Raw genomic sequence first — 24,504 nt, forward strand, 5'->3', positions numbered from 1 at the left:
GTGGTTACTTTTCCAGTTTTGTAGGCCAGGGATACTGCTTATTTGGGCATTTTGTCAGCAGTAACACTTTAAATCATATCTTTAAGAGAGTGCAGTAAGAAACGTTAGGTCATTTACTAAGTCACTTACTAAGGAGGTCATTTTCTAAGTTATTTCCCAGTGTCTCTTTAGAAGGTTCTATAAGTAGATTAAAAAGTCCTCGCTGGCCCAATGAGAATATGGGCTGCTGAAGACTCAATCTCTAATTGCTGCTTGAGGTGAAATCAAACTAAAATAAAGCTTAAGAGAGAAAACTTAAGCTTTATGGGATTTATTTAGGCCCCTGGCAGGTTTACTTGAGGTAGTCACCCTTCCTTATCTACTGGCTTGGCATTAAAATAAAATTGATTTTTATTTCTGGGGGCTAATACCAGCCAATATTCTATAACTGTGCTACTGATAAGTAAAGACAGATAGTGATTTAGATGGGAAGAGGTTAACTATGACTTACTTTTAGTCGCATTTCTTTAGTGGCCATTAGTCTTAAAAAGAGTTTTTAGATGATGACTTTATAATCATATTAAAGGAAAAGATGAGTGGGAACAGGGACATTGTTTGTCATATCTGAGTAAATCATAATACATTTTCTATAGAAAAAGGGTATGTGATTTTGCAGGTGGTGTAGCTAGATATCCCTTCTAGGAAGTAAGAGACAATAACAGAATTTATTGAACAACACACAGAGTTTTATTTTACCAACTCAAAGTTGCAACTTATCAAGTAATAGTAGTTACCTCAGGGCTGCAAGGGACTGTCTCGTTTTACTGTGTGCATTTACTGCCTGAATTTGTTGTAATGAGCATGTATTTTGTAATGAAAACTTTTTTTTCTAGCAGGCAACTCTCTCAGACAATTCACAGGAGTGTCTTGTCAGTCTTTATATCCTTTAGCATCTTAAACATTAAAACGTTCTTTGAATTTAAGATAAGTACCTTGATACATAAAGCAAACTGAGCTGAGGACTGGAAGACTGATCGAGTGTGTTACGTAGAAGTTGCAGTTGGGAGCACAAGCAGACACTTGAACAAATTGCTGGACTGCCTTTGATAGAGCCTTTACCTTTTGGACTTCCCTTCATGCTTAGCAAAGTGCACTGAGGAGAAGTATCTCTGGTGCTCCAGTTTCTCTGAAATCAGGATACACTGCTACCCTTTGCAGCAGCTGTCTAGGATGCCTTTTGATCCACAGTTTTCCATCAGGTGGGCAAAAAGGACAGGGTCTGGCAGGATGCCTGTTGCTGATGCTAAGGTACCAGACGACTGGCCCTCCTTTTCTAAGTGCTCACTACTTTTAATTTCTATTTAATTAAAGTTAGATTTGTCAACAATTCACATTAAGCTATAAGGACATATTTTTCTCCACAGTCTCAGGCAAGCAAACACTTGTCCTTTTTAAAGTTTATAATCCTAAAAATACATAGGGTACATTTGAACAGCAGAGCTCTAGACTGTTCCTTTGGATGATCCTGCTGTGATAAATGTGTTAGTGGACTGATTAGCAACCTTGGAGAAATCAAAGAAGGAAATACAAATTCACGAAATAATTTCTTTGATCCAAGAAGTACGTGACAGAACATAAACCAGATATATGCGCACGTATGTGGGTGGGTGGAGATCACACACACACACACGGACTGATGGAGTTTCCCATTGCAAGCACTGCAAGCACTGCACTGGGCTGTGGCCACTGGCACACCAAGGACTCCTTACCCACGGGCCGAGCATCTGATTGCTGTACACCTGAGTCACAGCGGTGTGAGCATCTGAAAGTCTGGAAGAATTTCAGCTACCTTCCTACGGAGCTGCTCTCGCCTTTCTTCTTTTCCTCTTTCCTCTTTCGTAAATTTTGCAAACTTCTTCCATGTCTGAAATGTGATCCAGAGAATCCTCCTTTAAGAATAAAAAGGAAAAAAAGTGAAATATGACGGAAAAGTTGACTTTCCATCTAACTGAATTGCAAACTTTACAAAAGTAATCCTTATGTGAATAAAATGTTCTATGAAAGGTATGGAAATCACAATTGGGATTCAGACAGTAAGAATGTTGCAAAGAAAATGAAGCAACAAAAGAGGATGGAAGTGACTAATGGGTTATTTTTCTCTTCCATCAGGTGGTCTTCCATCACAGGTCACCCTCTGTGAGAAGGTGACATCTGAGCAGAGCACCTGGTGCCTCTGAGTGCAGGCCATGAGGTGTACTCCTCAGGGGGTCTGACCACAGCCTGCACCTTGTGTGTGAGGCAGGGCTAGTGGAATAAAGGCTCCAGCGGCCAAAGTCCTTGAGGTAGAGATGCTGGGAAAGCACGTGCAGCACGTGCCACAGTTATTAGCATCAAGGTCCTGGTGCTTGGACGTGAATTGTTTAAAAAGCCCATTGGTAACCTCACCTCCAACAACGGTCTTGAATTTTAGTTGAGGAAAAAAGTATTAAGCCAGTTGTCTGCTGATGGGCATTTGGGTTGCTTCCATGTCTTGGCAATTGTAAATTACGAACATTGCTGCTATGAACATTGGGATGTATGTATCTTTTTGAATTAGAATTTTCATTTTTTTCTGGAGTGGGATTGCAGGATTATATGGTAGCTGTATTTTTAGTTTCATAAGGAACCTCCATACTGTTCTCCATAGTGGATGCACCAATTTACATTCCCACCAACAGTGTACAACGGTTCTCTTTTTTCCACACCCTCACCAGCATTTATTATTTGTAGACTTTTTCATAATAGTCATTCTGACTAGTGTGAGGTGACATCTTGTAGCTTTGATTTGCATTTCTCTAATAATTAGCAATGTTGAGCATCTCTTCATGTGCCTGTTGGGCATCTGTATGTCTTCTTTGGAAAAACGTCTGTTTAGGTCTTCTGCCCTTTTTTGGATTGGGTTGTTTTGTTTTTTCTATATTGAGTTGCATGAGCTGGTTGTTTTGGATATTATCCCCTTGTTGGTCACATCATTTTCAAATATTTTCTCCCATCCTGTCCGTTGTCTTTTTGTTTTGTTGATGGTTTCCCTTGCTGTGCAAAAGCTTTTAAGTTTGATTAGTTCCCATTGGTTAATTTTTGCTTTTATTTCTTTTGCCTTGGGAAACTGATCTAAAAAAACTTTGCTACGATTTATGTCAAAGAATGTTTTGCCTGTGTTATCTTCTAGGAGGTTTCATGGTGTCATATCTTACATTTAGGTCTTTAAACCATTTTGAGTTTACTTTTGTATACGGTGTGAGGGAATGTTCTAATTTTATTGATTTACATGTAGCTGTCCAGCTTTCCCAACACCATTTGTTGAAGAGACTGTCTTTTCTCCATTGTATATTCTTGCCTCCTTTGTTGTAGATTAATTGACTATAGGTGCATGGGTTTGTTTCTGAGCTCTCCATTGTGTTCCATTGATCTGTAAGTCTGTTTTTTTGTGTCGATACTACATTGTTTTGATTAGTGTAGCTTTGTAGTATTGTCTGAAGTCTGGAAGGGTTATACCTCCAGCTTTGTTCATTTTTCTCAAAATTGCTTTGGCAATTCTGGGTCTTCTGTGGTTCCATATAAATTTTAGGATTATTCTACTTCTGTAAAAAATGTCATGGGTATTTTAATAGGGATTGCATTAAATCTGTAGATTGCTTTGGATAGTGTGGCCATTTTAATAATGTTAATTCTTTCAATCCAAGAGCACAGTATAGCTTTCCATTTCCTTGAGTCATCTTCAGTTTCCTTTATCAGTGTTTTGTACTTTTCAGCATGTAGGTCTTTCACCTCCTTGGATAAGTTTGTTCCTACATATTTTATTTTTTTGATGCGATTTTATTTATTTATTTTATTATTATTTTTTGGCTGCATTGGGTCTTTTTTAGCTGCGTTGGGTCTTTTCTGGCCGCACTGGGTCTTAGTTTCGGCATGCAGGATCTTTCGTTGTGGCACACAGTCTTCTCTCTAGTTGTGGCGTGCGGGCTCCAGAGCACATGGGCTCTGTAGTTGTGGACGCGGGTTCCAGAGTGCGTGGGCTCTGTAGTTTGCAGCACGTGGGCTCAGTAGTTGTGGTGTATGGGCTTAGCTGCCCCTCAGCATGTGGGATCTTAATTCCCCGACCAGGGATCGAACCCACGTCCCCTTCATTGGAAAGCGGATTTTTTACCACTGGACCACCAGGGAAGTCCCTTGATGTGATTTTAAATGGGATAGTTTTTAAACTTTCTCGTATTTCATTATTAGTGTAAAGAAATGCAACAGACTTCTGTATATTAATTTTGTATCCTGCTACCTTGCTGAATTCACTTATTAGTTCTAATAGTTTTGTGTGGAGACTTAGGGTTCTCTATATAGAGTATCATGTCATCTGCAAATAGTGACACTTTTACCTCTTCCCCTCCACTGTGGATACCTTTTATTTATTTTTGTCTGATTGCTGTGGCTAGGACTTCCAATACTGTGTTGAATAGAAGTAGTGAGAGTGAGCATCCTTGTCTTGTTCCTGAATTTAGTGGGAAGGCTTTCAGCTTTTCACTATTGAGTATTGTATTGGCTGTGGATTTGTCATAAGTGGCCTTTATTGTGTTGAGATATGTTCCCTCTATACCCACTTTGGTGAGAGTTTCTATCACGAATGGATGTTGAATTTTGTTAAATGCTTTTTCTGCATCTATTGAGATGATCATGTGGTTTGTCGTTCCTTTTGTTAATGTGGTGTATCACATTGATTGATTTGCATATGCTGAGCCATCCTTGTGACCCTGGAATGAATCCAAATTCTCTATTTTGTCTGATATGAGTATTGCTACCCCCACTTTCTTGTTTCCATTTGCTGCCCTTACTTTCAGTCTGTGTCTTTTGCCCTGAAGTGAGTTTCTTTTTAGGCAGCATATTGCAAGTTCTTGGTTTTTTATCCAGTCTGCCACTCTATGTCTTTCGATCGGAGCATTTAAATTAATTATTGATACGTATGTACTTATTGCCATTTTAATCCTTGTTTTCCAATTGCTTTTGTAGTTCTTCTTTGTTCATTTCTTCTTCTTGCTTTTACTTTGTAGTTTGATGATTTTCTTTTGTAGTATGTGCTTGATTCCTTTCTTTTTGGTTTTTGTGAATCTATTGTATGTTTTTTATTTGTGGTTAACATGGAGTTAAAGTATGTTGACCCATAAATACGTCTACTTGCTTTAAACTGATGGTCATTCAAGTTCAAACACATTCTAAAAGATATCTACATTTTTATACTCTCCTACCCCACATTTTGTGATTTCGATGTCCTACTTTACATCTTCATGCTTATCCTTTTATTGTTTACTGTAGTTATAATCTCATAATTTTTTCATTGTTTTTTAATTATGTACTGGCTTATTTGAGTGATCTTCAGTCCTTAACTATATATTTGCTCTTCCTATTGGGATTTTCCCTTTCCTATGGATTCTTCTTTCCATTTAAGGAAGACCCTTCAACGTTTCTTTTAGGTTAGGTTTGGTATTGCTGAATTCTTTTAGTTTTTGCCTGTTTGAGAAATTCTTTATCTCTTCTTCTATTCTAAATGATAATCCTGCTGGATAGAGCATCCTAGGTTGCAGGTTTTTCCCTTTCAGAACGTTGAATATATCATGCCACTTCCTTCTGGCCTACAGAGTTTCTGCAGAGAAATCAGCTGATAGCTTTATGAGGGTTCCCTTGTAAACATCTCTTTGTTTTTCTCTTGCTGTCTTTAGAGTCCTCTCTTTAACTTTTGCCATTTTAGTGGGTGGGCCAATAGGTTCGTTTGGTTTTTTCCATAAGATGGCTCTAGTAGCACTTATTTGTCTTTAACTTCATTGGAAACAATTTTGTTAGATTGTGTGTGACAGCTGTCATATCAGCGTGCATTTAAAAAAAGACATCAAAATTGGTGAATTTTTATGTAGCCATTTTAATATTGAAGATGGAAGAAAAACAACATTTTTGCATTTTATGCTTTATTATTTCAAGAAAGGTAAAAAAGCAACTGAAATGCACAAAAAGATTTGTGCAGTGTATGGCGAAGGTGCTGTGACTGGTCGAATGTGTCAAAAGTGGTTTGCGAGGTTTCGTGCTGGAGACTTCTCGCTGGATGTTGCTCCACGGTTGGGCAGACCAGTTGAAGTTGATAGCAATCAAATCAAAACAATAATTGAGAACAATCAACGCTATACCACGCGGGAGAGAGCTGACATACTCAAAATATCCAAATCAAGTGTTGAAAATCATCTGCCCCAGCTTGGTTACATTCATTGCTTTGATGTTTGGATTCCACGTAAGTTAAGTGAAAAAAACCTTCCTGAGCACGTTTCCACATGATATTCTCTACTGAAATGTAATGAAAATGTTCCGTTTTTAAAACAAATTTTGACGGGTGATGAAAAGTGGATACTGTACAACAACGTGAAATGAACCGCCACCAACCACACCAAAAGCCGGCTTTCATCCAGAGAAGGTGATGTTGTGTATATGGTGGGATTGGAAGGGAGTCCTCTATTATGAGCTCCTTCTGGAAAACCAAACGATTAATTCCAACTAGTTCTGCTCCCAATCAGACCAACTGAAAGCAGCACTCAACAAAAAGCATCCAGAATAAGTCAAAAGAAAATGCATAATCTTCCATCAGGATAACGCAAGACCACATGTTTCTTTGATGACCTGGCAAAAACTGTTACAGCTCGGCTGGGAAGTTCTGATTCATCTGCCATATTCAGCAGACATTGCACCTTCAGATTTCCATTTATTTCAGTCTTTACAAAATTCTCTTAATGGAAAAAATTTCAATTCCCTGGAAGACTGTAAAAGGCACCTAGAACAGTTCTTTGCTCAAAAAGGATAAAAAGTTTGGGGAAGATGGAATTATGAAGTTGCCTGAAAAATGTAGAAGGTAGTGGAACAAAAGGGTGAATATGTTGTTCAATAAAGTTCTGGGTGAAAATGAAAAATGAGTCTTTTATTTTTACTTAAAAAACTGAAGGCACTTTTTGGCCTGCCTAATAACTATTATTATTTTTTTTTAACATCTTTGTTGGAGTGTAATTGCTTTACAATGGTGTGTTAGTTTCTGCTTTATAACAAAGTGAATCAGCTATACATATACATATAGCCCCATATCTCCTCCCTCTTGCGTCTCCCTCCCACCCTCCCTATCCCACCCCTCTAGGTGGACACAAAGCACTGAACTGATCTCCTTGTGCTATGCGGCTGCTTCCCACTAGATATCTATTTTACGTTAGATAGTGTATATATGTCCATGCCACTCTCTCACTTTGTCCCAGCTTACCCTTCCCCCTCCCCCTCCCCATGTCCTCAACTCCATTCTCTACGTTTGTCTTTATTCCTATCCTGTCCCTAGGTCCACCCAATAATTATGATATATCTTAATGTGGGTCTATTTGGGTTTATCTTGTTTGGGAACTTTTGTGCTTCCTGTACCTGAATATCTGTTTCCTTCTGTAGGTTTGGGAAGTTTTCAGCCATAATTTCTTCAGATACATTTTTGATCCCTTTCTCTCTCTCTTCACTTTCCGGAACCCCTATTATGCATAGGTTGACACACTTTATATTATCCCATAGATCTCGTATGTTGCTTTTGTCTTTCATTTGTCTTTCTGTCTGCTGTTCTTTTTAATTGGGAGTAGTTCTCTGTCTTCATGAATTTAGGAGAAACAGTTATCTATTTTGGTCTTGAAGGAGTGTTTCTATGTGAGAGCATCCCTGTGTAGACTGTGTATGTCCAGTGTTTTTGGTGTGAGGGCTGGTTTTGATATGGACACCAGCCATGTTTGCCCTCAGGGTGTACTGGCCGTTGTCACTCTGATGGGGGTGTGGTTGGTGGTGGGGGATCTAAATCCTGTGCAGAGTGTGAGGCAGGACTTCCTCTCTGCTCAGTGGCAGTCACCACCCTGTCAGGTTCCCAGCTGTTGCAGCAGAAGCCCTGAGGGTCTGGCTTGATCAGGCTCCATTACCCTTGAGTGCATGCTCCGCCCCAAAGGTGGGGATTGCCGAAGGAACTGGGGCTCGTGCACTTACAGAGCACCAGTGTGCCGCCTAAGTAGGTGACGTCAGCTCTGCTCAGACGCGGCCCAGGGTCGCATCTCTTCCCCTGCTGTGTTTGTCCCAGATCGAGTGCAAGGCTGTGGTGTGGAGTGGGCGGGGCCGGGGCACTTGCTAGGCTGGGACTGGGGGTCAGGGCACTGTGGCTGCAGGGATTGAGGTGGCTGTGCTGCCGCCTGAGATCCGGGCTGCCTCTGTGGCAGCCTTCTTACAGGACCAGTCTCCCCCAGACCCAGCATCGAGCTGTGCTGTGGAGTGGGCGGGGCCGGGTGCTCCTGTGGTGCCGCTGAAGCGAGCTCTGACAGTGGTCGCCGGTGCCCCACCTGGATCCCAGCCCAGCCCCCCAGGGCTGTCTCTGAGCAGCTAGGTCGAGCCTGCTCCCTGGGCCTGTCTGCCCCAGATCCTGCGCCAAGCTGCAGTGTGGATGGGGGCGGGGAGTGTTTGCTCAGCTGGGGGATGAACCATTGCCTGCTCCTGGGGTGCTGCCCGAGTGGCCGCTGACAGTGGCTGCTGCCACGCCACCTAGATCACAACCCAGGCCCCCCCGGGGCTGTCTCTGTGTAGCTAGACTGAGTCTTTTCCCATGGCCCGGTTGACCCTGATCTCACACCAGACTGTGGTGTGGAGTGAACAGAGCAGGGGTGTTCGCCCCGTTTGGGTTAGGGAGTCTGGTGAGGCAGGAGCCACCGGCGCAAGGCTCTCTCTGCCCCGGCTGTTGCCAGCCAATGTGTGTGCACTCCTTGTGAGTCGAGTTAGGCTTCTGCAGCTCTTCTGTCTGTCCCAGCAGTTCTTCCAGCGGCCAAAGGGGCTTGTCTCCTATGTTCAGGGCCCCAGGACTGAACACTCAGACGGTGGCTCGGCCTGCTCGCTCCCCAGGGCAAGGGTCTGCCCATGTGGACCTTCTCTTCCTTTCAGATCCCTCCCAGGGACACAGGTCCCAATCTGATGCCTTTTTTCTGCCCTACCCAGTTAGGTGGAGCTCTTTCGTGCAGCTTTGGTTGTACAGCGTTCTTCTGCCAGTTTCTAGTTAGTTTTCTGTGAGAATTGTTCCACACGTAGACTTTTTTTTTTTTTTTTTGCGGTACGCGGGCCTCTCACTGTTGTGGCCTCTCCCGTTGCAGAGCACAGGCTCCAGACGCGCAGGCTCAGCGGCCATGGCTCACGGGCCCAGTCGCTCCATGGCATATGGGATCCTCCCGGAATGGGGCACGAACCCGTGTCCCCTGCATCGGCAGGCGGACTCTCAACCACTGTGCCACCAGGGAAGCCCGTAGATGTATTTTTGATGCGCTTGTGGGGAGAGGTGAGCTCCATGTCCCCCTAACTCCACCATCTTGATCCCTCCTAGGCAAAGAAAAGGCATTCCTAGAAGAGGGCATGTCTTGAGTAAAGGCAGAGGCAAGAACAGCTAAGTTTATATTTTCACAAGTAGAGGCATAGATGGGATTTATTCTGGCTTCATGACCTTCTAATGAAGCCCCCCTAGAAGGCATTTCAGTCCCCATTAGTTTTATGGCTGATGGTTGGTTGATGCTTCTGATAGTGTTGATTTTTTTGTTGGTGGAGGTATTACTGTTCAGTTTAAAAAGGCTTCAAGGAGTGGAGCTGCTTGATTTGCTTTCTTCTTTCATCCATCCAGTCCACCATTTATAGCTTCCTGTACTCGGCTGTATGACCCACTCCCAGTCCTTGCCCCTGTCTCCTACTCTCACGTGCTGTTCACGGCTGTCCTCTGGCTACGCCCCCATTTCCTGACTTCTGCAGTTCAGCTCCGACTGTTCCGTCCTGGCTGAAGTGCTCTGCCCCCGGGGGACTCTTCCGAGATCCTCTTCGTGCCTGCGTTTATCTTCCTTCCTCTGAACTCCTAAAGCACATGGGCACAATCACTTGTTTGGTGCTTATTTATAGTCTCTATCTACCTACCTACCTACCTACATCTATCTACCTACCTACATCTATTCACCTGAGGTCTACCAACTCCTTGACGTTTTGTGTGAAGTTGTATGTGATGTGCATATGTGCATTTTCTGGAGAGCAGGTCTGCGAGCTTCATTACTACCTCACAGGGGTCTATGATTCCAAAGTGGTTAAGAACTACAGTATCAAGGCAATACCAGACATATAAGAAGTACTAGTTCGGCTGAGAAGAACTGGCCAAGTGCATAGCTGAGCTCTAATTGCAGAACTACACAATAACTGCTGACAATGAGAGACTCGGGTCTGGAGACATCTCTTAGCCCTGCCATGTATATAAAAAATATCCGATTTGTCAAATTATAAATCTACATCCAATTACAAATTATATACACCTAGAAGTGATAGAGATATGCAGAATCAAACCTCATGGTCTCACTAGGAATCATTTTTTCAGTGGTCCTGCAGTTTCTCACCACAGCTTTTCTATACAATGTTCTTTTGTTCAAATAAAACTAAGAACTCTGAATATCAATTTTTAAGTGTTAACGTTCCTTTTAAAAGATCCATTAATGTCACTCCTGCCATAAAGTGCATCCATTTGTGTACCAGATATCTATCATACACCCATGTACTAGGCTCTGTCATGCTGAGAATACAGTTGTGCACAAGATGTGATGGGGAGAGACGATAAACATGTAAACAGTAAATGACAATTTCAGAGAGTCTTACGTGCTGGGAAGAAAATAGGGCAGGTTATTGGCTAGGTGGGAATGGAGGCAGGGGGCGTGCATCTGAGTGGAAACCTGAATGGTGAGACCTGGGTCACGTGAGAGCTGTGACACAGATGTGAGCGTTGTCTGTCTGAGGAACAGTGGGGGAGGCCGGTGGGGCTGGACCGTGGTGAACAAGGGGCAGAGTGTGAAGAGATGAAGTCACAGCAGTGCTTTCACATCAAGTGGACTCTGGCTGAGAATTTACTTCTTGTTGAATGCATGGATTCACATACCGATTTTCTAACTAACTTCAAACCCTAAATAGGACCACTATCTTACTATTGTATTTTAGTTTACAAATGAGATTGAATTAGAAAAATGGGGAAGAAGACTGACTTAGCAAGAAGAGGATGATTTGGAGCCAGAAAACCTGATTTGGAGTCCAGGCTCCACCACTTGTTATTTGGGCAATTCATCGACCTGAGTGGCTCCACCATTTGTTATTTGGGCAGTTCATCGACCTGAGCGTAGCTTTAGTTTCTTTGCTTGAAAATGAGAATCCTGACATCTGCCCCCTCCCCTCTGGCCTATACTCATCCATCAGATGAGATGGCATGTGTGAAAGCCCTCTTACTGCCCTGTGTCACATAAGGCAGCTGTCCCAGTGAGTCTCTCGTTCTGTTTTTGGCAGCTGAGAAACAGAAAACAAAGGCGGACTAAAAGGGTGTTTAATAGTAATGCATTAACAATGACAATAAACAAAACAATAGTTATTATTTTGGGCCAAGCAGTACATTAACTGAGGTCCTATGTTACCTTGTTTAGTCCTCACAACAACGCTGTAAGACAGGTTCTGCGGTTATTCTCATTTTATAAAAGAGGAATAGGGAGGTTCAAATGCGAGCATTTCTTCAAAGGCAAGTCCTCTGAATACCCTCATTCATTGCCTATTTATTTTAGACAAAATTAGAATCAACTTGCTTATGTTTTTTCTGCCCACAGATTTTAGTACCTGTAAATTAAACAAGGATGAGCAGGGTTTGCTGGAGGTGGGCACCCTACGGGCAACAAGATAGAAACACTTTTATAAAAAACCAGACACGCACACACATACACACAAATGAAAACAAAGCAACCAAAAGTGAACTGATATAGTGAGAAAAGGGACACTTCTACAACTTCACAGTAGTCTTCGCACCTCAGAACCTGGAGGCTTATGCCCACCACATTAACTGGTGCTCCTAAGGAATGACATTAAATCACCAAAAAAGGACAGACCGTTCTCTCCAAGGGAAGGGCATAATGAAATTTAGAACATTTTTATCCAAAACGCTTCAAGTTATAAAACAAAGAAAAAGCAGACTTATATGGAACACCTTATTCCCCAAAGACACTGAATTAAATGTCATCACTGTATTATAAATATTAATATGACATATAGTATGATTCTACTTATATGAAGTTCCAAGTCTTGAAGGATGCATACTTAGAAGGTATAAATAAAAAGAAGTGCAAGGAAATGTTTATCATAAAGGTCATCAGGAGAGTAGTTTACCTTCAGGAGGAAAGGGTGGGACCTCTGATGGGGAGGAGCCTGTGGGGACTTCTGGGGGCCAGCAGTGTCCTACTTCTCAACCTCAGGAGTGGTGATAGGGGCGTCCACTTTATAGTTCATTAAGCTATATTTATAGGATTTAAGCACTCATCTATATTTGTGTTATATTTCACAATAAATAATGTTTAAAAAAAATTAAACTTAAAGAAAAAACTATGACAAAGAACACAGTACCTCTATTTAGGTGTGTTTCATGTATTTCAAAATTCACTTTTTAAAAAAAATTTTTATTGGAGTATAGCTGCTTTACAACGTGGTGTTAGTTTCTGCTGTATAGCAAAGTGAATCAGCTATATGCACAGTTCACTTTATTCTCTTGCCGGTCCTGTGAGGAAGGGGGGGCAGGCATCCGCTTCCCCTCTCTCATTTTAAAGATGGGGATCCTGGCGTTCAAGGGGGTTACTCTCTTGTCTTCACCCATGCAGTCGTGGGGCGAGCTGGGACTCCCGCCCCTGCCGGGTATCTCTGAGTGCCCAGCTCTCCTAGCCTCCACCTTATCTTTTCAGATACATTCCAGGCATAGAATCTATTGCAGAGCAATTGTGAAATCAGTGAGTGAATTTTCGTAGAGATGAAAATCTCACCTGTCACTGTGCTCCACTGCAACCTTGTGCTTGTTCTGGGAATCGATCCTGGCCTCCCTGACCATGTTATACCAGGCCCTGAAAATCTTCTTCTGAAGAAAATGTACACACAGTGTTTGTACTTCTTCCTCGAGGTCAGTCAGGTACTGGGGATGAGAACAGGGAAAAAAGTGAGACAAATAACATCATAGACAAAGAATTCAAGCAAATAAACAGTACAAAAGGGAAAGAATCGAACCAGACACAAAACCAAGGACACTGGAGGCATAAGGAGAAAGGATGAAGTGGCAGCCAAGGCCATATCCTCTGTAAGGTATGAAAAGATAATAAATGGAATCAGAGGGACAGAAACAGTTATAAGACTGAGGGCGTAGGTTTCTAGTAAAACCACTTGAGCAATTATGGGACAAGAAAGAAGAAATCAGTATAAAAACAAAAGCTGATGTAATGACACATTACAGTTTATAGGGATACTCTCTGTGAAATGAAACGTGCTTAAGATTTTATACTAACAAAACATTGATTTGACATTTTCAAATTCATTTCAAAGCGGTGAATTGAATTGCTTCTTCTATATTGTTCTTGAAAAAAACGTAATGACTGTTGACATCTGGAGTGCACCTAATTTTCTTACATAGGGTTGGGCAGAGACATGTATTTAACACTCCCTTCATTGGGGCCTTACCTGTAGCCAGCTCCGGATGACCCTCCTAAGTAATATTTGGGAATAAAATTGATCAGCTTTGGCCATCTTCCTAGCCAGGCTTTCCTGACTCCACTGGAACCAGGTCAGCAGGCATTTCCTCTGTAGGGCCAAAGAGTGATGTCCTTTGGCCACCTGGACAGTTTTTTAAATGAGAAAAGGAAATTATTCCTTATATGTTAAATCATTTAAGGAAATACACATCACCTTGGCAAGTGATGCTGTAAACCACATACAGGCAGTTACTAGAGAGAATAATCTTAGGGACATTCACCTATGTCCTAAAAGCTTTGACTACTGACTGTATTACATGGGACTTTACATAGCCTTTCAATGCTGACTCCCTGAAGACCACAATGACCGGCTGGTTATTCAGGAAATGGAACAAACAACCTCCAAAACCATTCTGTCGCTTGCACTGAGTTTTAAAGTGCATGGGTGGCAACATTCTTGGTTCCTTCTCCTGGAGCTTGGGCAGCAACTGCATAACAAACCTCTCTTTATTATGTGCTTAACCACTGTCTAACTGAGTAAATGCCAATACTTTCAATTAGTTTTGTAGAATGAGCTGTCACTAGCACTGAAATTTAGACATTATCAATAAACCACAAACCATTTGGTAGAAAAATAGCATGATGAATAATTTAATATCTTACCAACTTAAAGGGCTCAGAGTATCATTCTACCAAAATAAACATACAACTCAGACTTTATAGATTTTTTTTTAAAGTAACTGTTACATTCTCTTAAGAGGCAGAGGGAAAAGCCCTTCTCTCTTAGTCCTCCCCATTAGGCCTTTTTCTCAGTCTTGTCTCACCACTGAACACTGTGAATGTGACTGATCTAAGTGAGTCCCTTGGCAGTCACACATACTGGCCAAAATGACCACCACAGGAGGTCTCTGTGACACCTGGGAGCCAAAAGGCAAGGGGAGCCAGAAACACACAACCTCCTACCCTCTCTGCTCTCCATCTTCTAGGAAAACACAGAGAACCAGGGAGAAAAAGAAAGATAATCAGAAGATCCCTTAAAAATTCTGAAAACTGTTATTGGAACAAATGAAATATAGCACATGTGAATTTAAGGGAAAATGCTAAATAACTCTTCTGAAAAAAAACCAAAAACGTTATAAAGAAGCCAGGAACTGTTTAACTGGACCCTTTTTCTTTCTTAATTTTTTCTATCCCTTCCTGGATGTCAGCTCTGATGGATGAAGAAGATACTGCTTCCTCTTACTGTCCTCCAGAACTTTTCCTTTTACTTCTTTCTTTTTTTTTTTTCTAACTTTCTTACTTCTTCATTTTTTTTTTTTTAAACTTTCAGCTGGTGGTTGGTATCTACATATACCTCTGATTCCTACACAGCACAAAAGACATGCCTGAACTGGGCAGGATTTTTGGAGGAAGGGGTCGCTGAGCTCCATTCTAGCTTTGTAACCAATGTGCTGTGTGACCTTAAGCAAGTCAGTTTTCCTCTCTAAGACTCAGTTCCCTTATTCACAAATATTCTAAAATTCTATTATCCTGTGTGGTAGGCTGAATAGTGGCCCTCAGGGATGGCCACAAACTAATCCCTGGAACCTGTAAATGTTACCTTACATGGTAAAAGGGATTTTGCAGGTGTGATTAAGTGAAGGATCTTAAAATGGGGAGATGATCCTGGATTATATGGGAGAGCCCTAAATGTAATCACAAGAGTTCTTGTAAGAGGGAGGCAGGAGGATCAGCATCAGTATGAGATGTGACATGAATGTAAGAAATTAGAGTGAATTGAGGAAGGGACTATGGGCAATGGAATGCAGGCAGCCATCAGAAGCTGAAAAAGGAAACAGTTTCTCTCCTGGGAAACTCCAGAAGGCAGTTGTCTTGCTGACACTTTGACTTTAGCCCAGCAAGTCTGATTTTGGACTTCTGACCTCCAGAAATTTAAGATAATAAATTTGTGTTTTAAGCCACTGTGTTCGTGGTAATTTGTTATAACAGCATAGGAAACTAACACACTTGTTACAAACTAGAGAGGTGATTCTCAAAATGTGGTGCTCAGACTACTTGGATCAGAATCTCCTGGGCTACTTTTTTTTTTTTTTTAATATTATAGTCTTTTATTCTACTGTTTATTATTATTATTATTATTTTTTGGCCACGCCATGTGGCATGTGGGATCCTAGTTCCCCAACCAGGGGTCGAACCTACGCCCCCTGCACTGAAAGCACGGAGTCTTAACCACTGGACCACCAGGGAAGTCCCTGGGCTACTTTTTAAAAATGCAGAGTCCCTGACACACCGCCCCCAGCCCCCTGGCCAACAACCCAGACCTACTGAGAACACTTGGAGGTGGGAACAGGAACTTGCATTTTTATAAGCTCTCCAGATGGTTTTATGAATAGGAAAATTTGGAAATGCTGGATTCAGATCTGTGTTCTCCTGTTTTTATTTTAATTAGGTTTTTCTATATTTAAGGCCTATAACTGTCATTTTGAACTCAAACTCCTGTTTCTTTTTATATTCTTATAAGTAAATTTTAAAAAATTTAATTTGATTATTCACCCATAGATTATTTTGTTTCTAAATTTTATACCTTTCTTGATTTTCTTGGTCAAAAACAGGGACCAAAAAAGAAGAGCTGATAAGAATTTAAGAGTGAGTTTTTCTACTTCCTGTCTGCTTCTTCTTTGTGTATTAATAATTAAAAACAAAGAAACAGACAAAAGCCAGAGAGAATAAAACAAACTAGGAGCGCTCAACTGGATAACAAACTATCTGACATGACTAATGTTTGTTGTAGTATATTGCAAGAAAACTTCCATTCAGATTTCATTTCCAGACTCATTCACTCAGAAGACTAAGGCTCAGCCCTCCCGTATCATTACCAGGAAAATAGCAATGCTTGGGGCACAGATGGGTCAAGGCCTCCAAGAGGAGGCATCCTCACGCCCTCAGGCCTGACCACCACAAATTGGCCTCCTTAGCTGGTTTGAGATACTCAGTGGTTCCAGAACCACCGGTTAGGAGGCAGAGGACAAAAAATCAGAGACAGAAAAACAGTGGGGAGGGCATTTAGGGAAGACATAAAGAAGAAAAGAAAGTGTGAAAATAGGAAGAGAACAAAGAGAATGAAGGGTGAATAGACTGGCTAGGGGAGGAAAAAGAGTAGCCTAAGTCAGGTTCACAAAGGTACAACCTGCAGCATTACTGAATGTAGTGGGATTCTTAATACCAGAGCATTATTGTTCATCTTTAATCCTGGTTTTCATAACCAAGAAGATTAGCCTTACTTTTCAGTATTAACTTGGCCAAATGTGTAAATAAGAGTGGTCATAACTGGTAGGCATTACTGACCTTATTTTGAAATAGAATTCTAAAGATAACACTTTATCTATTTAGAGCTTTTGATCATTTAGTTAAATGCCATGTTCTGTGCACTGGATAAATCTGAATTTCAGTGGTATTTGATTTCATTTATCCCTGTGTGGTAGAGTGGATGACTATTCCAGATAATAGGATCAGACACCCACACACTTGCATGTGATTTCATCCTGTCTCCCAATGGAGTAAATGGAGCCTCTTTCTCCTCTCAGTGACCTTGAGTTTGACCCTATGACTTGCTGTGGCCAATGGAATGTTAGTGGACATGATACAAGCCAAGGTTTCATATGGGTTTACATAATTGGGTTTGGCCTTTGTATCTCAGACATTTGCCAGGTGAAAGCTTGCCCTGAATAACAGCTGGAGCCAGAAAGAGGCTGTGGAGAGATTTGAATTTGATCTAAACTGGCCCACAAACATGTGAGTGGGAAATAAATACCTGAGTTGTAAGCCACGATATTTCAGGGCTGTTTGTTAGGCAGCTTTATTGCAGCAGAAATCTGATTAGTATACCTTACGGTAATTATTTTTCCTTTATTATATAGCTATACACTGCTAAAATTGAGAGAGGCTTCTATTCATCCTACCTTGGAGGTCTCTAATAAAAAATGTACTCTAGTTTTTTCCAACCTATTCAGTTACAGAAGTCTTTCTCTCCCTTAGAAGACCAAATTCAAACTTTTATGTAAAACAAGTAAATATCCACACTCAATTCATTTATCTTTCTGACTTTTAAATCTCCAAACGACCTCCAAAGCCTCACTGGGTGTATTTTAAAGTCCACTTGCTGATTTTGGGGGGATAAGAGTGTGACACTATACCTGGAGGTTTTGCTTGCTTTGCATTCTCAGTCTCTTCCAAGGCTCCAGACCTTTTTTTCTTAGCAATACGCTTTCATAATGTTCTTTGGCTATTGCTTCCAGCTGCTGGTTCCTCTTAATTCTCTTCTGCTTCTCTAGTTCTTTCTGGAAAAAATAAATAGGTAAAAATGCCAAGGAGGAACCAAAATAGTGACATAGGAAGTTCCTGAACTTCCCTCCTCCCTTGGATGCACTGAATGTATAGCTACACATGGATCACTTCCCTCTGAAAGAAATCCAGAAACTAGCTGTGTGACTTTTCCACATCAAGCAAATGAGAAAATACCTACATTGATACATCAAAAATATTGACAGGAAAGGCTGAGACACAGGCTTGCCATAAACGCCACCCCTGGCTCAGTGCCCTATAATAGGGAGGGAACTCCCAACTCCCAGCTTCTTCCTAAGGAGTGAAGGATTTGGACTGCACATCTAGCACCCCAACTTTAAAGACAACCACTCAAGCAAGGGATGGGCCCCCAAAACACCAACAAGGCTTGTGTCCACGAGACACACAAGACTATAGCGAACAAAGAAACAGGTCTTATTGGATGAGAGTACTCACTGTGACTATGCTCCTATACTCACTCCTATGCTCTCAGGACTCAGTCCTGAGAAAGCAGGCAAAAACCTCATTTCCAAGTCTTTCCCTGAAAGAGATTTGACTTAATACTTTACAAACTGCTGCCTGAGGGTCCAGATTCTAATTTAGCACGCATCTAGGAGCTGGCTGAGATCCTCTCCAGAGCATGAGGAAGGCTTTGGGTACTTCCTCTGCCTTCTCCCTCTGGCTCACTCCAAAGGTAAAACCAGATTGCTAGCATCTGTCTGAAAGGAGCTTGTACACACATTTTGCATGCTAACTTTTGTGACTGCCACCTGAGTGGGATGGGCCCCTGGACTGCCTGGCTCTGATAGCCAGTGGAACTTACATTCACAAGTCCCATAGGACTACGGCAAACAAGCAGGCTTTAAACAGGCACAGGAGAAACCCACCCCCCGCCCCCCCCATCGCCCTGGCCACCCAGCCCCATGGTTATACACCTGGGCTCAGTGAAAGGGAGCAGGAAAAACACACATCTCCTAGCTTCTCCCTGGAAGGGGCTTAACTACGTATTTTCACAGCTGCTGCCTGAGGGTACAGCTTCTAATCAGTGTGTATCAAGGTGCTGACCGAGATCCTTTCTTTTGGGACACCAATAGGTCTTGGCACACTCAAATACGGGGAGCTCCTAAGGACAAAGGCAGTGACAAAGGTTTGAGAGACAACCAGGAGCCTGGGCCAGGCTGATGAGATTCATCTTCTGCATGTGAGCACTCTGTCAAGACTAGCAGAGGTGACTGTTTTATCTAATGCACAGAAACCAACCCAGGGAGTCAAGAAAAATGAAGAAACAGAGAAATATGTTCCAACCAAAAGAGCAAGATAAACCTCCAGAAACCAGTCTTAATGAAATGGAGATAAGTGATTTACCCAATAGAGTTTTCAAAATAATGGTCATAAAGATGCTCACTGACGTCAGGAGAGCAATGCATAAACAAAGTGAGAATTTCAACAGAGATAGAAAATATACAAATGTACCAAACATAAATCATACAGCTTACGAATACAATAACTGAACAGAAAAATTCAACAGAAGGGTTCAACAGCAGACCAGATCAAGCAGAAAAAAAGATCAGTCAACTTATAGATAGAGCAGTGGAATTCAATTGGAGGAACAAAAAGAAAAAATAATGAGAAAAAGTGAAGATAGCCTAAGGGACTAATGGGACACCATCAAAGGGAGAATAAACATATTATAGGAGTCCCAGAAAGAGAGAAGAGAAAGGGGCAGAAAACTTACTCAAAGAAATACTGGATAGTTCAACTTCACATGGTCAGGCAGCTGGAAAGATGCTTAGCATCTGTAATCCCTTGGGCTTCAATGATACAGTCTTTTCCCAGTGCCAGTTCTAAATCTGCTCCATCCTGTAGTACTTTATCTGTGACTCTTTTTAACCACAAAATTCTGCTGATTAAAGAGGCAAATCCATATAAACTTGGCCTTTTAAACAATGCCTTCATTCTGTCGTAACCAGTCTCTCTTCCTTAACAACACTTTTCTTACTTATTAAACAACTTAGCAAAAGAGTTTTCCCAACTTCCTCTTTTATAAAATTTTATAGATCTTTCAAAGGGAAAAGTACTTTATCTCCATCTTTGTCTCATATTTCTCTACATCTACACCTATGACAATATACAGAAACATTGGTATACCCTATTCTATAAAGCCAATTACTTCTTATTTTGCTCTAGTCTCATTATAACCACGTTTCTTAGGTTTTGACCACTCCCTTTCCAGAATCTTGCATCATGAAACATGTGCACAGGGAACATTCCCCAGCACAGATCACATGCTAGGCCACAGAATAAGTCTCAATAAATTTAAGGTTGAAATCATGTCAAGCATTTTTTTTCTAACCACAATGATATGAATCTAGAAATTAAAAAAAAAAAAAGGAAAAAAGAAAAAAAAGAAATACTGGCTGAAAATTTCCCTAACCTGGAGAAAGAAACAGATATCCAGGTCCAGGAAGCCCAAAAAGTACCAAATAAGATGAGTCTAAAGAGACACACACCAAGACACTTTATAATTAAATTGTCAAAAATTAAAGAGAAAGAATCTTAAAAACAGCAAGCGAAAAGCAACTTGTTAGGTATAAGTGCACTCCTTATACACTGATAGTATAAGACTATCAGTGGATATTTTGGGCAGAAATCTTTTAGGCCAGAGAAGTGAGATGTTATATTCAAATGCTGAAAGAAAAAACCTGCCAATTAAGTATACTCTACCCAGAAAAAATGTTCTTCAGAATTGAAGGAGAGATAAAGAGTTTTCCAGACAAACAAAAGCTGAAACAGTTCATCACCACTAGACCAGCCTTACCAGAAATGTTAAAGGGCCTTCTTCAGGTTGAAATGAAGAACACTAATAAGTAATATGAAAACATATGAAAGTATAAACTCACTGATAAAGGTAAATATATAGTTAAATTCCGAATACTCCTAATATTGTAATGGTGATGAGTGAATCACTTAAAACTCTAGTATAGGCTAAAAGACAAAAGTATTAAAAATAACTATAACTACAACAACTTGTTAATAGATACACAATATAAAATTGTGACCAATACATACACTATGGTGGGAGAAGTGTAAAAATGTAGAGTTTTTGTATGAATTTGAAGTTATCAGCTTAAAATAGACTGTTATAACTACAAGATGTTTTATGTAAGCCTCATGGTAACCATAAAGCATAAACTTACAGTAAATACACAAAATATTTATAAATCACAGCACAAATACATATAATCAAAGCACAAAGCACAAAGGAATAATGCAAGAGAGGAAGGAACAAAGGAACTACAAAACAGCTAGAAAATAATTAACAAAATGGCAATAGCTAGTCCACACCTATTAATAATTACTTTAAATGTACATAGATTAAATCCTTCATTCAAAAGACACAGAGTAGCTGAATGGATAAAAAAAACAAGGCCCAGGGCTTCTCTGGTGGCACAGTGGTTGAGAGTCCACCTGCCGATGCAGGGGACATGGGTTCGTGCCCTGGTCCGGGAAGATCCCACATGCCGTGTCGCGGCTGAGCCCATAAGCCATGGCTGCTGAGCTTGTGTGTCCAGAGCCTGTGCTCCACAATGGGAGAGGCCACAACAGTGAGAGGCCCGCGTACCGCCAAAAAAAAAAAAAAACAAAACAAGACCCAACTATGTGCTTTCTATGAGAGGCTCACTTCAGCTTTAAGGACACATAGAGACTGAAAGTGAAGGAATGGAAAAAGATATTCCATGCAAACGGGAACCAAAAGAGAGCAGGGGTAGTTATATTTACATAAGACAATATAGACATTAAGCCAAAAATGATATCAAGGACAAAGAAGGTCATTATATCATGAAAAAGAGGTCAATTCATCAAGAAGATGTAACAATTTTAAATATTTATGCATTCAACATTGGAGCACCTAAATATAAAGCAAATATTAACATTTTGAAGTGAGAAGTAGACAGAAATACCATAACAGTAGTGGATTTCAATAACCCACTTTAAACAATGGATAGAGCATCTAGACAGAAAATCAACAAGGATATATTGGACTTAAACAACACATTAGACCAGATGAAATTAACAGACATATACAGAACATTTCATCCAACAGCAACAGAATACATATTTTTCTCAAGTGTACATGGAACATTCTTCAGGATAGATCATATGTTAGGCCATAAAACAAGTCTTAATAAATTTAAAAAGACTGAAATATACCAAGCATATTTTCCAGCTACAGCATTATGAAATTAGAAATCAGTTACAAGAGGAAAACTGGAAAATTCACAAATATGTGGAGATTAAACAACATGCTTGTGAACAACCAAGGGTCAAAAAAGGAATCAAAAGAAAAATAAAATAATAAATTAAAAAATATCTGACAAAAGTGAAAATGGAAACACAACATACCAGAACTTATGGGATGCAGCAAAAAGCAGTTCTACAAGGTAAGTTTAAATGCGTACATTAAGAAAAAAGAAAGATCTCAAATAAACAACCTAACTGTACACCTCAAGGAACTAGAAGAAGAACAAACTAAGTCCAAAGTTAGTGGTAGGAAGGAAATAAAGATCAGAGCAGAAATAAATGAAATAGAGAGTAGAAAGACAATTAAAAAGATCACAGAAACTAAGAGCTGTTTTTTTTTTAAAAAAAAAGACAAAACAGACAAACCATTAGCTAGACTAAGGGAAAAAAAAAAGACAAATAAAACCAGAAATGAAAGACATTACTACAGAAAACTGAGAAATACTAAGAATCCTAAAAAAAACTACTATAAACAATTAGATGCCAACAAGTTAGATAATCTAGAAGAAATGGATATATTCCTAGAAACATGCAACCTACTAAGACTGAATCATGAAGACTTAGAAAATCTTAATAGACTAATTACTATAGACTGGATCAGTAATCAAAATCTTGGATTTGACACCAAAAGCAAGGGCAACAAAAGCCAAAATGAATAAGCAGGACTACATCAAACTAAAAAGCTTCTGAACAGCAAGGGAAACCATCAACAAAATGAAAAGGCAACCTATAGAATGGGAGAAAATATTTGCAACCACATATCCAATAAGGGGTTAATATCCAAAATATATAAGGAACTCATATAACTCAATAGCAAAACCCCCCCAAAAATTCATTTGAAAAAATGGGTAAAGGATCTGAAGAGACATTTTTCCAGAGAAGACACACACAAATGGCCAACAGGTATGTGAAAAGGTGCTCAGCATCACTAATTATCAGGGATACACAAATCAAAACCACAATGAGCTATCACCTTACACCTGTTAGGATGGCAATTATCAAAAAGACAAGAGATAACAAATGGTAATGAGAATGTGGAGAAAAGGGAACCCTTGCACACTGTTGGGGAATGTAAACTGGTACAGCCACTGTGGAAAACAGTATGGCGGTTCCTCAAGAAATTAAAAATGGAACTACCATATTATCTAGCAATCTTACTTCTGAGTATATATCCATAGGAAACAAAATCACTGTCTCAAAGACATATCTGTACTCCTATGTTTATTGCAACATTATTCACAATAGCCAAGGAATGGAAACAAAGTAGGTATCCATCGATGTATGAATGGATAAAAAATGTGCTATAGATACACACAATGGAATATTATTCAGCCTTAAAAAAAAGAAGGAAATCTGGTCATTATTGACAATATGGATGAATTTTGAGGGCATTATGCTCAGTAAAATAGGCCAGACAGAGAAAAACAAAAATACTAAGTGATATCACTTATATGTGGAACGTTAAAACAAAAATTGGTTGAAATTGTAGAAACAGAGTAGGATAGTGACTGTCAGTGCCTTTGAGGTGGGAGAAATAGGTAGGGCCTGGAAAAATGGTACAAACTTTTAGTTACAAGATGAATAAGGTCTGAGGACCTAATCTATAACACGGTAACTATAGTTGATAACATTTCATAATTGAAACTTACTAAGAGAGGAGAAAATAAGTGTTCTTACACACACACACACACAATAAGTATGTGAGGTGATGGATATATTAATTAACCCAGTGGGAATCCTTTTACAATGCCTACATATATTAAATCATCATGTTTTATGTACATTTTAAGTATCTTACAATTTTGTCAATTACATCTCAATAAAACTAAAAAAAAAAGATGCAATGACCTAAAAACTCATGAATTTCATTTCAACAAATAGCTAATTACTTTAATTTGAATATGTAACCACTAAACAGCATGTTAATCATGGTAACAGAACACTGGAACATTAAAAAAAAGGAAACAATTCTGCAAAGAGGGTGAGGAAAATTTCCTCGTGAATCCTGCAAGAATCAGGGCTATGCATATCCTTGGATTTATTCAGCATTGTTCACAGAAATGATTTACATCTCACCAAGTTACTAGAAAGTAAAACAGGAGAGCAATCAGTATTTTCCCCTTATTATTACAGGAAACGTAGCAATATAGCCCCTTCATTTAGATCATGGGATAGAAATTTATATATGAATAATTCTATTCAAATTTAAAGATACTTCATACTCCATTAAAAGTCTAGTGATGGCTGTTATGCAAGTCACAGGAGCAAAAGC

General features: G+C 40.1%; 1 protein-coding gene across 4 annotated transcripts in view; it reads right to left on the reverse strand.

Annotated features, from left to right (window-relative positions):
* Window positions 1-728: 728 nt before the first annotated feature.
* The window catches only part of CCDC191 (coiled-coil domain containing 191), a 108,285-nt gene continuing 84,509 nt past the window's right edge, over window positions 729-24,504 (reverse strand). For 2 of the 4 annotated variants that reach the window (XM_060098957.1, XM_060098961.1), the window contains 4 exons: window positions 17,783-17,926; window positions 13,579-13,731; window positions 12,894-13,039; window positions 729-1,928 (listed from right to left, as the gene is read on the reverse strand). In XM_060098957.1, the coding sequence (XP_059954940.1) occupies window positions 1,784-1,928; window positions 12,894-13,039; window positions 13,579-13,731; window positions 17,783-17,926 (588 nt within the window). In that variant the 3' untranslated portion in view covers window positions 729-1,783. Of the gene's footprint in view, window positions 1,929-11,658; window positions 11,707-12,893; window positions 13,040-13,578; window positions 13,732-17,782; window positions 17,927-24,504 lie in introns of those variants that run through there. The other 2 variants (XM_060098958.1, XM_060098959.1) reach the window with 2 other exon arrangements.

The sequence above is a fragment of the Mesoplodon densirostris genome, chromosome 5 (assembly GCF_025265405.1).
Source record: "Mesoplodon densirostris isolate mMesDen1 chromosome 5, mMesDen1 primary haplotype, whole genome shotgun sequence".
Taxonomy (NCBI): domain Eukaryota; kingdom Metazoa; phylum Chordata; class Mammalia; order Artiodactyla; family Ziphiidae; genus Mesoplodon; species Mesoplodon densirostris.